This window comes from Pleurodeles waltl, chromosome 5 (assembly GCF_031143425.1).
Source record: "Pleurodeles waltl isolate 20211129_DDA chromosome 5, aPleWal1.hap1.20221129, whole genome shotgun sequence".
Taxonomy (NCBI): Eukaryota; Metazoa; Chordata; class Amphibia; order Caudata; family Salamandridae; genus Pleurodeles; species Pleurodeles waltl.
In genome coordinates this window covers 17,644,402-17,661,613 of record NC_090444.1, presented here as the reverse complement: position 1 = coordinate 17,661,613, position 17,212 = coordinate 17,644,402, and the positions used below count along the sequence as shown (strand labels likewise).

At 41.0% G+C, this 17,212-nt stretch overlaps 1 protein-coding gene across 2 annotated transcripts in view; it reads left to right on the top strand.

Moving 5' to 3' along the window:
- Positions 1–16,379, top strand: part of LOC138295299 (zinc finger protein 850-like) — a 39,954-nt gene extending 23,575 nt beyond the window's left edge. The window contains exons 2-3 of one of the 2 annotated variants that reach the window (XM_069233506.1): positions 7,567–7,726; positions 9,293–16,379. In XM_069233506.1, the coding sequence (XP_069089607.1) occupies positions 10,183–12,312 (2,130 nt within the window). In that variant the 5' untranslated portion in view covers positions 7,567–7,726; positions 9,293–10,182 and the 3' untranslated portion in view covers positions 12,313–16,379. The remainder of the gene's footprint in view (positions 1–7,566; positions 7,727–9,292) is intronic. The other variant, XM_069233505.1, reaches the window with a different exon arrangement.
- Positions 16,380–17,212: the final 833 nt, after the last annotated feature.

The following is a 17,212-nucleotide window of genomic DNA, read 5'->3' as shown; positions in this document are numbered from 1 at the left end:
AGAGGTGCCCAGGGCCTGCAAATCAAATGCTACTAGTGGGCCTGCAGGACTGATTGTGCCACCCACAAGAGTAGCCCTGTAACATGGCTCAGACCTGCCACTGCAGTGTCTGTGTGTACAATTTTAAATTGCCAATTCGACTTGGCAAGTGTACCCACTTGCCAGGCCTAAAACCTTCCATTTTTATATATGTAAGGCACCCCTAAGGTAGGCCCCAGGTTTCCACAGGGGTGGGGTACAGTGTATGATAAAGGTGGGACATGTACTGATGGTTTTTAAAAGTCCTAACAGTGAAATACTGCCAAATTCAGATTTCACTGTTGCAAGGCCTATCTCTCTCATAGGTTATCATGGGGGCTGCCTTTAAATATTAAAGCGTAGATTCCCTTTGGGAGCAGATAGAAATATGGAGTTTAGGGTCCCTGAACTCACAATTTAAAAATACATCTTTTAGTGAAGTTGGTTTTTATATTGTGAGTTTGAAAATGCCACTTTTAGAAAGTAGGCATTTTCTTGCCTAAACCATTCTGTGACTCTGCTTGTTTGTGGATTCCCTGTCTGGGTCAGTTTGACAGTTGGGCTGTTTTCACCTCTCCTCTAGACAGTGACACAACAGGAGCTGGGGTGTAGCCTGCATATCCTAAAGGGCTATCTGGGCTGAGGGGAGGGAAGGAGTGGTAACTTAAACCTGAAAGGGCTGTGCCTGCCCTCACACAGTGCAGATTCTAACCTCCGTGTGTGTGTCTGGGGCCTGGCCTGGGCAAGGCAGGTTCTTGTAAACAACAGATACTTCTCATTGAAGTAAGCCTACTTCAAAGGCAGAAAGGGGTATAAGAAGAGCACCCAAAACCCCTGAAGATTAGATCACTTCTGGAAGCAAGAGGAACCTCTGCCAAGGAGAAGTGCTGAGGAGAAGTGCTGCCCCTGCCTGTGACTGTGCTTTGTTGGGCTACCCTGCAGTTGCTGCTTCTGCCTGTGAAAGGGAACAAAGGCTGGACTTTGTTGTGCATTCCTGCTTGAGAAGAATCTCCAAGGGCATGAACTGAGCTTGCTTCCTGTTGCTGAAGTCTCAGGGCCATAAAAGACTTCCCCTGCCAGCATCTGGACTCTCTGCTGAGACTCCTTACCTGCCAAGTGGTGCCCTATCTAGTTCCTGGGCCCTTGAGAGGTGAAGCTGGCAACTAAGAACTGAAAATCCACTAACAGACCGGCGTGCGGGAAAACGTTCGACACACCACCCGCCTTGCGGCTGATAAATGACGTGCTCCCGGCCTCCGGGATAAAATCGCCGTTCCACATGCATCGCGGCTGGAAGATCGACGCAACGTGGATGGAGAAACGCACAACACCGCAGAGGCTGCTGTTAATGACGCAAGCATTTTTGGATTTAACAAGTGCTTTTGATGTGTTAACAGATTCAAGGTTTAGGATATTATAAGTTCTGTGGGGTCTGACAAGGACCTGGTCACCTTTTCGTGTTGTCTGCACTAGGACACTGTGGCTTCTGTGAGGTATGGGGATAGAGGAGAGTGCTCTGCTGCCTTTCCGATTAAACACAGCGTCTTCCAGGGCTCTGTCCTGGCATCTATTCTATTTCTAATAAACATAAATGTCATGGAAACCTTTCTAGTGAATTCAGGGGAAGATGTGCTGTTGGTCAATAAAAAATCTGTCTCTGCAGTTTTATATGCAGATGATGCCATGATGAATGCCAGGGCCGCCAGTGGCTTTGTGTGTCCATTTTATGTCCCTTCTTGTGCACAGGCGTTAGTTTAGCCTTCAGCTTGCAAGCCTTTTGCCCTTTTTAGCCAGTCCCCATTGACCCACCAATTATGCTCTGTTTTATTCCATGTATTTTATTATTCCTTTTAGCACTGCCTGCAAACACTTGCATTTTAGAGAAATGTTTTCATTTACTTAATCAGTGTCATTCCAAGAAAGTATCATTATCAGTATTGTACGTAGGGTATTGTCATCATGTCCTTTCGCTTTACTTTTAAAAGAATTGCGAACATGGCAGGTATCTGTTAGGTAATTGCGGACACATATTTGCACACACAATCTGATGTTTAGGTACATGCCCATGTCAGGATTCCTGCACAAACAATAACGTGCCAAATAAATACACCTCATGAGACCAATTTCATTAGACGGGGTTCCGCCCAGGATGCCATCTACACTGCATGTTGCTCTGCAGCAGACCTCTGCCTTTGTGTCTCCATGAAGTCTGATCTCGAGACTGACTTTGTCCCAAGGTAACAGGGGTGGGAGGTACTTCTTATGGGCACTGTATTGGCAGATTGGGTTTATCATGCCAAGTTCTTCCTTAGGGTAGAGATCAGGTCTCTTTTATTAGGAACTGCATATTTCATGTTTATTGCAATACGTTAGGTTTTTTTTATATTTCCTACACTTACTCTCACAATCCTGATCATTGCAGCTCATGCATTTTATCACAGATTGCAGTATTTTCAATAAATGTATTGAAACTTTCCTGTATCTCCTTTATCACCTGTGTGTTGTATAAGAGACTGGTTACTGATGAGAGAAAGGGGTGAGATTTGTTTACCACAACTTCCCTGAGAGGTCTCATTCAGAGTCCATGCACAAGGCTGCCAGAAATTACCTTTACTGTTTGTGTTTTGGTGCGGTGCTGATATTGAGCCGGAATGGTTGGGCCGACAGATGCAAACTGGTGTGGTAGTGACTCCGTCGCCTACAAGCAGAAGTGCTGCCGCCCTAAACCAGCAGTCTCGCTGAGAAGCGAGTCCTTTTTACGACAGCCTGAAGACAATGATTTCTACATTTTCGCTGTTCATGAAACAGCTAGATTTGGAAATCAGTTTGACAAAAACTTTTGTTGTGGTCTGTGGCCCCAAACATGTTAAAACTCGATGCATTAGTATTGCGGAGAATGTCATTGAGAGAGTGACTTAGTTTCCATATCTTGGCATTATGTATGATAGTGCATGCAATCGGAGTCTGTGCATTAGTAATAGGAAAAAGCATTTTTGGTACACGATCGGTTACATTTTTTTCTCTTGCCTCCGCCATAGGAAACAAACTTGTATGCCCCCTATTTCAAATTTACACAAGAAAGTGTTTGCCCATATTGACCTGTGGTGCTGGTGTTTGGAGCGTTAGGCAAGTGGGTTGAATCTAAATCAAGGAAAACTAGAGTTTGCTGTAGTTTGCGGGAGGTGGGGCATCCCCTTAGTAACTCCCCATTTGGCAATCCATCAAGAATTGTGTTTGGAGTATATTGAGGACCAGATCCATCTTGCTCCTCTGATGTTGTTGGGTACAGTCGGACACAGCGAGGAAGCTAGCTTGAATAGGGAAATTGTTTTGGAATGTGTCTCATGCTGGTATGGGAATAAGACATCCTGGATTCAGTGTATTAGAGAGACAACTGCTGCCTGAGGTTGCCCCCTCAATTTATGAGAAGCCCACTAATAAATCCAGAAATGATTGACAATGGATTAGAGAATGTTTTCTCTCTGAGACGGGCCTAGAGAGAGGGTAGAGAATTGTTGAAGCCATCAGTCAGGGACTGCTATCTTGTACAAACTGCACCGAGGGCAGCACTATACTTAAGTGTGGTCCTGGTCCTTGGGAACTGTAGGAAAGTACCATCTTGGCTGGCATGTTACCCCCATTTTTACTTGTGTGTATGTTTGTTTTTGCCTGTGTCACTGGCATCCTGCTAGCCAGGACCCCAGTGCTCATAAAGTATGCCCTGTATGTGTTCCCTATGTGGTGCCTAACTGTATCACTGAGGCTCTGCTGACCAGAACCTCAGTGTTTATGCTCTCTCTGCTTTTAAAATTGTCACTGCAGGTTAGTGACTCATTTTACCAATTCTGATTGGCACACTGGAACACCCTTATAAATCCCTAGTATTTGGTAGCTAGGCACCCAGGGTATTGGGGTTCCAGGACATCCCTATGGGCTGCAGCATTTCTTTTGCCACCCATAGGGAGCTCAGACAATTCTTACACAGGACTGCCACTGCAGCCTGAGTGAAATAACATCCACATTATTTCACAGCCATTTTACACTGCACTTAAGTAACTTATAAGTCACCTATATGTCTAACCCTCACTTAGTGAAGGTTGGGGGCAAAGTTATTAAGTGTGAGGGCACCCTGGCACTAGCCAAGGTGCCCCCACATTGTTCAGGGCAATTTCCCCAGACTTTGTGAGTGCGGGGACACCATTACACGTGTGCACTACATATAAGTCAATGTGTAGCGTCACAATGGTAACTCCGAACATGGCCATGTAACATGTCTAGGATCATGGAATTGTCCCCCCAATACCATTCTGGTATTGGGGGGACAATCCCATGCATCCCCGGCGCTCCAGCATAGAGCCCGGGTACTGCCAAACTAGCTCTCTGGGATTTTCTCTGCAGCTACCGCTGCTGCCAACCCTCAGACATGTTTCTGCCCCCCTGGTGCCTGGGCAGCCCAGTCCCAGGAAGGCAGAACAAAGGATTTCCTTTGAGAGATGGGGTTACACCCTCTCCCTTTGGAAATAGGTGTTAAGGGCCTGAGAGTAGTATCCTGTCCTGGCCTCTGGAAATGGTTTGAAGGGCATAGATGGTGCCCTCCTTGCATAAGCCAGTCTACACCGGTTCAGGGATCCCCCAGCCCTGCTCTGGTGCGAAACTGGACAAAGGAAAGGGGAGTGACCACTCCCCTGACCAGCACCTCCCAGGGGAGGTGCTCAGAGCTCCTCCAGTGTGTCCCAGACCTCTGCCTTCTTGAATGCAGAGGTGTGAGGGCACAATGGAGACCTCTGAGTGGCCAGTGCCAGCAGGTGACGTCAGAGACCCCTCCTGATAGGTGCTTACCTCTCTCTGTAGCCAATCTTCCTCTGAGGGCTATTTAGGGTCTCTCCTGTGGGTTTCTCTTCAGATAACGACCTGCAAGAATTCACCAGAGTTCCTCTGCATCTCTCTCTTCGACTTCTGCCAAAGATCGACCGCTGACTGCTCCAGGACGCCTGCAAAACTGCAACAAAGTAGCAAGAAGACTACCTGCAACATTGTAGCTCCTAATCCTGCCGGCTTTCTCGACTGCTTCCTGGTGGTGCATGCTCTGAGGGCTGTCTGCCTTCACCCTGCACTGGAAATCCTGAAGAAATCTCCCGTGGGTTGACGGAGTCTTCCCCCTGCTACCGCAGGCACCAAACTTCTGCTTCACCGGTCCCCTCTCATCTCGACGAGCGTGGTCCCTGGAACACAGGAGCTGGATCCAAGTGACCCCCACAGTCCAGTGGTCCTTCTGTCCAAGTTTGGTGGAGGTAAGTCCTTGCCTCCCCACGCCAGACAGTAATCCTGTGTACTGCGTGAACTGCAGCTGCTAGGGCTTCTGTGCACTCTTGCATGGATTCGTTCGTGCACAGCACAGCCCAGGTCCCCAGCACTCCATCCTACATTGCTCAACTCGCTGAGTTGATCACTGGCTTCGTGTTGCTGAGTCAACCGTTGTGCTCAGATTTCTTGAACACCTGTTCAAGTGCTTCTGCGGGGGCTGCCTGCTTCTGCATGGGCTCCCTGTGTTGCTGGGTGCCCCCTCTGTCTCCTCCTCCAAGTGGCAACCTCCTGGTACTTCCTGGGCCCGGGCAGCCCCCTTTATCCTCAACCCGACTCTTGCGGCTAGCAAGGCTTGTTTGCGGTCTTTCTGCATGGCAACAACTCTGCATCCTCCCGCACGCCGTGGGGCATCTTCTGACCAAAGGAGAAGTTCCTGGCACCTTCCGTTGTTGCAGAATCTTGGGCTTCTTCCACCCGGAGGCAGCCCTTTTGCACCTTCATCCGGGGTTTAGTGGGCTCCTTTCCCCCCCCCTGGACACTTGCGTGACTCTTGGACTTGGTCCCCTTCCTTTACAGGTCCTCAGGTCCAAGAATCCGTCTTCAGTGCTTTGCAGTCAGTTGTTGTCCTTGCAGAATCCCCTATCTAGACTTTACTGTCTTTCTGGGGTAGTAGGGTAACTTTACTCCTACTTTTCAGGGTCTTGGGGTGGGGACTCTTGGACACCCTTAGTGGTTTCTTACACTCCGAGCGACCCTCTACACACTGCACTAGGCCTGGGTTCTCTTCGTGGTTCGCATTCCACTTTCAGAGTATATGGTTTGTGTTGCCCCTAGGCCTATTGTCTCCTATTGCATTCTATTCTGATCTGCAGTGTTTGCACTACTTTTCTAAGTGTTTTACTTATCTGATTTTGGTCTGTGTGTATATTTTGTGTATTTTACTTACCTCCTAAGGGAGTATATCCTCTGAGATACTTTTGGCATATTGTCACTAAAATAAAGTACCTTTATTTTTAGTAACAGTATTGTGTTTCTTATTATATAAGTGCTATATGATATAAGTGGTGTAGTAGGAGCTTTGCATGTCTCCTAGTTCAGCCTAAGCTGCTTTGCTATAGCTACCTCTATCAGCCTAAGCTGCTAGAACACTACTAATCTATTAATATGGGATAACTGGACCTGGCACAGAGTGTAAGTACCACAAGGTACCCACTATAAGCTAGGCCAGCCTCCTACAGGAACGCATGTTGTGATCGCGATTCAGGTTAGGATCAATCAGGTGACTTCTTAGTTTCCCGCAAGGTCAGTTCGCTGCTTCTCGCGTATGCCTGTGTAATCTGATGTCTCCCCAGACCTTGCTTCATTTTGTTTATTTTCTGTAAATTCTATATCCCCCTCACCAAACGGTATTTGTTGCCTGTCAAACACAAATCCAATTTGAATAAATGCAGAGTTGCAGTATTATATTTACAGCAACAAGGATGCCCTAAAGTATGCATAACAGTAGGCTCTTTTCTGAAAAATGTGATTCCGCTGCACAGTATAATGTTGTTTTAACACGTGGGGTTTTAACATTTTTATTCAGCCTTTTGTATGTTTTACCTCACGATTTTAATGATTGATCTAGAACGGTAGTCCATATTTATCTGCATGCTTTTTATCTATTTAGGAATTTGTGTGTTTGATCTGTGTCTTTAATGATCTGCTTTTGAAAGTGATTGGATAAAGATATTTAGATTTTTTTTATTTTTTTTTTATTTTTTTTATCTCCATTATCTTGTTTTAGACAAGCTAGATCTGGGCCTTACAGGGTCTGATTTTAGATACTGGCAGACAAGTTACTCCATCACAGTGGTGCCGGATATCCTATCCCCTGAAATCAAATCCCATGGGATACAATGGTATTTACATTTTGGCGGACATGATATCTGTCACCGTTGTGACAGAGTAACTTGATTACCAATATCTAAATCAGATCCGTAGTCTACGCCTCAGGGAGCCACTAAGGTAGGGTCGCCCTTTGTGGTAGGTCATGCGATAATAGGTCCTCTTCCTTCCACTCTTATGTGCACACTACCTTCCAGTGTGTCAGTGACTTCATTGATTTGTAAGACTTGTTTTCCAATGTTGTTATGCTGCCCTGTGCTTTTATAGTGTATTTAATCAAAAAAAGTTATCTCTGTCTATTAGTTTATTACTCCGGCCCCCATAACTCCTCTCTTTTCTTCCTCTATATCTCTGCAGTTATCTGTGTGCTGCACATGGCACATAAGAAAGCAGCATCAAATAAATTGGGTAGGATGTATTGGGAGATATTTATTCAACAGAACAGTGGTTCACAATCTTTTGACTCCTGAGGATCGCTACTGAATCATTGCTGGAAGCCTGGGACCCCAAGCAATTTGTAAGATTTAAGTTTCAAACATTAATTTAATTCGCAAAATATACATAAACAAGTACACACCAAACAAATACTGGAATTACTAAAGATATGATTATTTTATATTGGAAAAAAAGGCAAAAATCGAAAAATGTTAATGGGAAGGTTGGCGCTGCAACTCGGCGACTACATTTTCAATGTTTGAATTTATTTAGGAAAGTTGAATCCTCAGGTTAGATTCCACATTTCCCAAGCGATTTCTGTTTTATTTTTTAGGTGCATAAGATCTGAGAAAATGTTTCACGTAAATATGTGGTGGGGAAGGGAAGTAAAACCATAAGGGCCTATCTCCTCTCCATAACTTCTGTCACATGTAATTCAGTTTTTATAGCACCTCTCATACCAGTGTAGGGTGTCGGAGCACTTTACAAGGACTAAAAGGTGTCGGATTCACGTCATCTTCAGTGGTAGGCATTTTCTAAGAGTGCTTGGTCTGGAGAACACAAACTCAGGATTCAGAACACATTACAGTGGGTAGCGTTGACTTTAATAATAAAAAATATATTTCTACGCAAGCAAACATTTTTTAGGAAAATGAAAGACTGGGGGAAAAAACATAACTTTCTAATTTGTGCTGTGCAGTTTGCATGCACCTCTGTGATGGCAGTTTATAGCTCACTGTCCTAGATTAAGATTGTAATTTATGAACTGCTAAGTAACAAAAGAATCTCTGTAACAAAAGCAGTAACCCACTGTGATATGCACATAAAATATTGCATTGTTCTTTGTATAATACACATTCTTTGCAGCAGGCATATTAACCATCTGCGCTAACTTAGCTGAGGTAGACTAGAGAAAACCCCCATCTCTCTTTAGCAGGTACATTAATCACCAGAGTTATTGTGACGCTTTAATTTTTGCCCTCCCCCCCCCCCCCGCATGGCTTTGCAGTGCTTTTAAAACTGCTGCACAGAGGAAGTAATAAATATAAAAAGATACATACTTTCTGTCAGGGGCCCCTCCTGGAGAAGGGTCTTCCTGCCGGCCCAGGCCTGTGAACACCCTGGGAATGTGTTTCGGACCTCAAGTTGGGAACAGCTGCAACAGAAGACCCCTCGTTTACCTGGTACTGTTTTGTATGAAATAGGAGAAGTTAGAAATAGTCACTTTACTTGTGACTTAATGCTTTTGTGTCTTGGCAAATTCACTGAGCGACATACCTTCTAATCTATATATATATATATATTTTTTTTTTTTTAAATTATGATTATTATCATCAACTAATTAAGGGGCGTGTGGTTGTTAATTGTTAACCTCCTAAATGGGTCACAGTGGTCACACATTGTTGTATATGTTATGATGAAGGGCTGAAAGTTTCACTCTCCTTCATGATCCATCGATATTTAGTACTGTTGATTCTACCAGTTAATTTAAATAAAGAAGTTTGACCATGATACCGTTTTACTTCACACTTCCTTTTCTGTTTTTGTGTGTTGTTTATGCATATATTCGATATTGCCTTCATATCCATTTCATAGTTGTGGAATTGACTTTTAACTCATTCAAAATGCGTTTTTGTCATCCCAACAGGTGCAGCAAATACATCATGAAGGGAAACTGGATCAAACATTAACCTGTTTCAAATAAATTGTGTGGAACAATAACTTTTAAAACGTGTGAAGCAACTTCCAGTGGCAGCAATACTGTCTCAAGTACCTGTTTTCGGGTACAAAGCATCCAAACTACAGAAAAAAGGTCTAGGATTTTTGCTATGTCAGAAGTGCTTCCAGTATATGTGATCTCAGTTGACTGCGGAAACTGCACTGTGGAGCGGCAATATTTGCCTAATTAATATGAAACATTTAACTTTTAAACTATTCTATATTATACAGCGATGAACGACCACACTCATTAACTAAAGCATTCCTCGGAGAAATTTATTATCAGTGTATTTAAACATCACATTTTAAATGCCTGACTTTCGGCACATCGGAAAGCTGACATTGGAAAAAGATAATGTAAATGTACTGAATCTTATAAGGAAGTGATGAAAAAGAGATATCCATGTTAATTCAACGTCCTTGTAATGGAGAGGACTTACTCAGAACTAAAAAAAAAAAGGATATCTAAACATACATCAGGTGAGACTCAGAGTATTAAATCCATATTAATGTCCTGAATGTGCCAAGAATTTTTTTCTAAAGAAATATTTTAGGCGGCATCATAAACTCCCCACTGGTAAGAAATCATATGAATGCACTGAATGTGACAAGACGTTCTGGCTAAAGGAAAATTTAATGCAACATCAGATACTCGACAATGGTGAGAAACCATACAAATGTACTGAATGCAACAAGTATTTCATTACAAAGGAAAACCTAATTGATCACCAGAAACTCCACACTGGAGTGAAACCACATGATTGCACTGAATATGACAAGGTATTCATAAGAAAGTGAAAACTAATACAACACCAGAAAATGCTCAAGGGAGGCAAACCACATGAATGCACTCAATGTGAGAAAGTATTCATTACAGAAGGACAGTTAATACAACATCAGAAAGTTCATGCAGGAGATAAACCATATATATGTACTGAATGTGACAAGGCGTTTATTACAAATCAAGAGCTAATGCAACATCAGAAATTTCACATTGCAGAGAAACTGTCTCAATTTACTGAATGTGACAAGTCACGCTTTACTATTAGAAACCAAATAAGTCATCAGAAAGTCCACACTAGGAAGGAATCATATGAATGTACTGAATGTGACAAGGCATTCAGACTGAAGGTAAATCTAACGCGACATCAAAAACTCCACACGGGTGACAAACCATATGAATGTACTGAATGCGACAAAGCTTACTCTAGAAAGGATCAACTAGTTCAACACCGGAAAGGCCACACTGGGGAGAAACCATATGATTGTACTGAATGTGACAAGGCCTACTCTAGAAAGGATCAATTAGCTCAACACCAGAAAGTCCACACTGGGGAGAAACCATATGAATGTACTGAATGTGACAAGGCATTCATTACAAAAGGACAGTTAATAAAACATGAGAAAGTCCATGCAGGAGAGAAACCATATAAATGTACTGAATGTGACAAGTCATTCTTAACTAATAGAAGCCTAATATTCCATCAGAAAGTCCACACTGGCGAAAAACCATATGAATGTACTGAATGTGACAAGGCTTTCATTAGAAAGGAACAGCTAGTGCACCACCAGAAAGTACACACAGGGGAGAAACCCTATGAATGTACTGAATGCAGCAAGTCATTCTATCGTAATGTAAACCTAATACTTCATCAGAAACTCCACACTGGGGAGAAACCATATGAATGTACTGAATGTGTTAAGGCGTTCATTACAAAGCAACGGTTAATACAACATCAGAAAGTCCATGCTGAGGAGAAGCCATATAAATGTACTGAATGTGACAAGGCATTCAATACAGAGCAAATCCTAAAGAATCATCACAAAGTCCACACTGGGGAAAAACCATATGAATGTACTGAATGTGACAAGGCTTTCATTAAAAAGCAACAGCTATCTGACCATCAAAAAGTCCACACTGGTGAGAAAACATATGAATGTGCTGAATGTGACAAGTCATTTGTTACTAAGAGAAACCTAATAATCCATCAGAGAGTCCACACTGGGGAGAAACCATATGTATGTAGTGAATGTGATAAGGCGTTCACTATAAAGGGAAACCTAGTGCAACATTGGAAAATCCACACTGGGGAGAAACCATATGAATGTGCTGAATGTGGAAAAGCATTCACTACAAAGAAACAAGTACAAAATCATACAAAAATCCACACTGGGGAGAAACCATATAAGTGCCCAGAATGTGGCAAGGCATTCATTAGAAAGGAAAACTTAAATGTCCATCAGAAAAGCCACGCTACAGAAAAACCATATGAATGCACTGAATGTGATAAGGCGTTCAGCGTAAAGGGAAGTTTAATGCAACATCACAAACTTCATACTGGTGAGAAACCATATAAATGTACTGCATGTGACAAGGTCTACATTACAATGAGCCAGTTAACACAACACCAGAACTTCCACACTGGAGAGAAACCGTATAAATGCACTGAATGTGACAATGCCTACACTACAAAGTCTTACCTTGTGCTACACCAGAAAGTCCACACTGGTGAGAAACCATATGAATGTATTGAATGTGGCAAGGCATTCATTAGAAAGGGACACTTAAAGCAACATCAGAAAGTCCACACAGGGGAGAAACCATATGAATGTACAGAATGCAACAAGTCATTCTTTACTAATGGAAAATTAGTACTCCATCAGAAAGTTCACACTGGGGAGAAACCGTACGAATGTACTGAATGCAACAAGACTTTCGCTAGAATTAGCTCTCTAAAGATACATCATGCAGTGCACACAGGTCTAAAACCACATAAATGTACTGAGTGCCACAAGGCATTCAAGACAAAAGGGGAGCTCACGAAACACCAACGAGTTCACACTGGAATAAAACCATACAGATGTAGTGAATTTGACAAGTCATTCGGCAGAAAGGAAGGACTGATACAACATCAGAAAGTGCACACGGGAGAAACCATATTGTTATAGTGAATGTGGCAAGGAGTCCATTATAAAGAGTAATTGAATGCAACATCAGAGAGTCCACACTGGAAACAAAGCATTTGAATGTACTGAGTCTTACAAGGCTTTTATTACAAATGGACATTTAATGCATCATCTGGATATCAGGCTTGACAGTGAGGTTCAATTCATTATTATACGTTCCACAAAACTAAATTAACCTTATAGTCACTGTCTTCAGGAGTAAGGGTAAAACACACCATGCATTATGAATAAAATAAAAATAAAATCACATACAAGCTGCATGCAGCCCGTGATAAAAATGTGCCTACCTTGAACTATGCCCTAAGGTTGTTGATGGTAGTAAACCTAGAACAAATACTTCTAGAAATGGTAACATTATAGCTGTAAGTAATAAATCTTTGTTGCTCTATAACTAAAACCACACTGATTGAAATTGCAGAAATATAAACACAAAAAATGAATATAGAATGTAGAACAACAGTTATTTAATAGTACCTATAAAAATGTGTTAGCCCTTTGTGCATCAGTTCAATGTGTCAGTGCAGGACTTCAAAAAAACAAAAACATTTTTTAAAAAAGGTCAAAGAACTTGCTGCTTATGGGACGACTGTGAGAGGTGCATATGGTCCATTGATTTTGAAATGTAAAAAATAGGAGATCTTATAGTACTATATGATAGTTACCAAAATAGGAACAAAGAGACACTATATATATATATATATATATATATATATATATATATATATATGTGTGTGTGTGTGTACTGACTGTGTCCTATCTATACACAGAGTGTAAAGACATTTTTATTTTCTTACTAACTGGCGCTATGTGACAGATCTGCACAAAACGTTCCAAAAAATAGTTCAACCACTTTTGCTCATTCATGGCAAGTTTTGTGCTGATCCATCAAGTGTGGTCAAATTTAAAAGGGCAATCCCAAAAGTGTAATTTTACCATTTTGATTCCCATGAGAAAATTTGCACTTCAAAGGTGATTTGATATAAATCCTTTCACCACTTCTCCACAAATTAGCTCCTAAAAAGGAGCTTGGGTTGGGCATAAAGTGGTTCATTCTCAGAAAATATAGAAATATCTTGACTATTGGTACCACAAAATCCGTTTGTTACCAAAAAATGTATTAAATGCTCTAGGCCAGTAGTTCCCAACCTGTGATCCAGGGACCCCTGGGGGTCCTCAAAGCCTACTCAGGTGGTCCTTGACTGCTTAGAAAATTAAATACATTAACAGATAAGGTCCCCAGCTTTCAGTAATTACTTAGTAGGGGGTCCCTGGATTCAAATAATGATTAATTGGTGGTCCCTGGATTCCAGTAATTATAAAATGGGGGTCCATAGAAGTCAAAAGGTTGGGAACCACTTCTCTAGGCCTAGGGAGCTTTCTCCTATCAGCTGTTGGATACTGTGGATATGGTGAGAATGTAGTAGAACAATATGATTGGGTGGCTGCAGCATCTACAAATGTTACAACCTCTATTACAAATCTCTGGTTTGAGTTCTGAAATAAAACTAGGAGGCAGCGTTAGTTTGGTATCTTGCCTCCTTCCTGAAACCTTATACTGTTCATAATTCTATACTCTGTAGTCAAATGTTATGATTGAAAAAGATTGTAAGGGTTGGAGCTGAGGTGGAGTGAATGAAGATGGACGGGATGATGGAGTTTTTTTTTCTCTTAAGTAAAGAATAAGAGCCTGATTTAGAGTTTGACATGGGGTTACTCCGTCACAACGGTGATGGATATCCCTTCTTCCAAAATATAAATCCCAGACGATATAGTGGGATTTATATTTCGGCGAACAGGATATCTAGCACCATTGTGACAGAGTAACCCCTCCACCAAACTATATCAGATGATTGGACTAGCCACCAAAAAGTAATAGAAATACTAATATCTCAAGGTACAATGCCACTGCCTACTTCACCTTGTCTGGACTTTATTTTAATCTCCATCCCTTTGTTAACTGCTGTACACTTCTAACTGGCATTTGCTGTGCATCCCTGCATATATAATTCTCACAGAACCTACTTACTTTCTAACATGTTGCTTGAATGTGCTTAGGTACATATGCCACTGACTTGTCAACTGATTTTAAGACTAGTTCTGTGTTCGTCCCAATTTAAAGCAAAAGCTTTCTTCTTGTCATCCTTGAAAATGGATTGAGATATAAGTTTTCAATGACTAGTGGTCTCCCCAATCACTGACCACTTGTTGTTGTTTGAAACGCTGCTACCTTGCTTTTCATTACCCACGTGTGTGTTATTTCATATCATGTGCCAGCACTGCTGTGCTTCTGCGCAGTTCTATAGCAGTTCTGTGCAGGGACATGCACCTGCTACGTCCAAGGGAACAGTCTCAGGCTCACTCCTCATCCTATGCCAGCCTTTGATGGCTACTGCACATTTCCCCAGTCATGACAATGCTTCTCTGTTAATAAGGAGATACTTCTGTTTATAAATGATATTGGCATTGTCTCCCCCTACCATTGTATAATCACTCTGGTTAGACCAGCATCTTCACGTTATCAGCATGTACACCCAAACTTTTATACAAGGCTTCATCCCTCATCTCTGTGATAACTTCCTGCTTCTTAGATCCTGCCTCTTTTAAACAAAACATTAAAACAGACACAATACTTTTATTCCTTTGCTGGTCTTAAGTAACATATTACATTCTTTTTATTACTTTGTATTGCAATTTCAAATTATGCTATAAGAAAAAAGTATATACCACTGCATTACTTATATTTTTTTTTCTACTGTGTTTACTCGCCTTTCATTGCTTTCACAGGTGGATTCCTCATGTATTTCAAATTGTCAGCTGTCATTTATTGTCTGATCTTGCCATTTTATTAGTAACATATAACTTATCTAATGTATTTGAAGATGGCAACAAACTATATAGCTTAAATTCATTTCACTTGACTTTTAAGAAACTTAATAACCAATTCTTACCTAAGATTTCTACTATCCTTGAACACTGCCATTTCAGTGTAAGGGAACAAGGAGATGACTAATTTATGGAGGACTATCTAACCACTCTTCTTAAATTAGCCTTTACTTGTAATTTTGGCAATAACACTGACTAAACATTAGATATCTGTTTATTCTCGAATACAAAAATGATAAAATTAGATAACTGCTATGGCGGCTAACGCTAAATTGTGTGAAGTGCTTGCCATAGCTAAAAATGTTGACCAACCCTTGGCCTTCCCTCAAATATTACGTAAAAGCAAAAATAACTAATCTAAAGTGCAAGCTACAGCTACTAGATCTAACACGCAATCCAAATCCTTCAAACGTCTAAATCCAAAAGCCCATGTTGCTGATGTGGCTTTACTACTCGTTTGGTTAACTACAAGTATTGCAGAGCTTGTTAAGTTATGTTCAAATCTTACAGTGAATAAGGTTGTGATGCCAAATAGAGTAAAACTTCAGAAAATTAAAGAGCTTTTGAAATCTCTTCAGTCAAGGAGGACATTGTACATGAAATTATTAGCTAAGTCAATTGTATTGCAAATCGATGTTGTTAACCTCCCTCACATATTGTACTACTAAATGATATTAGTTTATCCATCATCATGGATGTAGTTGCCCACCTACCACTTGTATTAGCCACATATTTTGTTCATCAGCCTAATTAGGTAGAACATGATGTCATGCCATGTAGTTATGGTGGTTAAACCAAACCTTTTGAATTGATAGGTTTCTTTAATGCTAACTTTGAGTTTAGAGGCAACACCACTACTAGTAACATTTACTTACCAGTTAATGGCTATACTATTTTGAGCTGTTCTCATCAAAATCTTTTAGACATCTCTTTTAATCCTAAATCTAACCCACAAGTGTTAATCCACTAAAATTGACTATTTTCCAGAAATTGTATTCAAATACTTTGCAAATGTTTTTTTCTGAAAACAATTGATTGTATACAAACAAGGTTATGCCCACAGTATTTACAGAAGAATGTTAAAACCAGTTATGTGTAAACTAAGGAATATTCTCAGTTTACAAGATGCAGTAAAGATGTATTATGTGCTGAAGGTATAATTGAAACGTTGGAAGCAACTGAATTACTAATACCCGTGGTCCTACCTACTAGAGCAAGTAGTGAAATTAGACTATGCATAGACCTTAAATGACATCATGAAAGAGTATTTTAAAACAGGTTCCCTTGACCAAATTTGACTGAGATGATCACCACTATGGCTGGGGCGAAATATGCTCAGTCTTATATCTGCTTATCACCAGGTTCGATTTAGTGAGGATTCTAAGACTCTGACTTCTTTCTTCAGACATTTTGGAGCTCTGGACTCAGCTGTATGCCATTTGTGCTTTGTTCGGCAGCTTCAGTTTATGAAATCTCCTGACTCAATTACTGGATGATCCAGCAAATGTCATGTTCTTTGAATATCATATTTTAATCTTCAGTTCCACTTTAGAAAATCATATGAAGGTTGTTAGAGATGTTTTTGAAATATTTAGGCGCACAAGAATAATTTTGAAAGCTAATAATTTACTTTTTAACAAGAGTTTTCTGCATCTCCAGTTTCTTGAGGAAGTGTTTGCTTTTGAGAGTAACTGAAACCTTTCGCTCTCAGACAATTGTATGCACTTGACTTTGAAAGAAATGTCACATTTCTTAAGAAAAACAAATATTACCCATCACCGTTGTACATTATTTCGCCCCCCAAGCTAATCGAACGGTTGAAAGATTCAGCAGAATATTGAAGGAATCTATTCAGTTGTCCTAAGTTGCAGGGGGGTATTGGAAGGAGGTTATCTTCAAACATGTGGAAGAGCATATATTGAGTTGTCATTCAATGACTGGAAGGCTTTATTTATTTTTAATTGTTTTGTAAAACGTTAACCTTGTACTTTGGTGCATA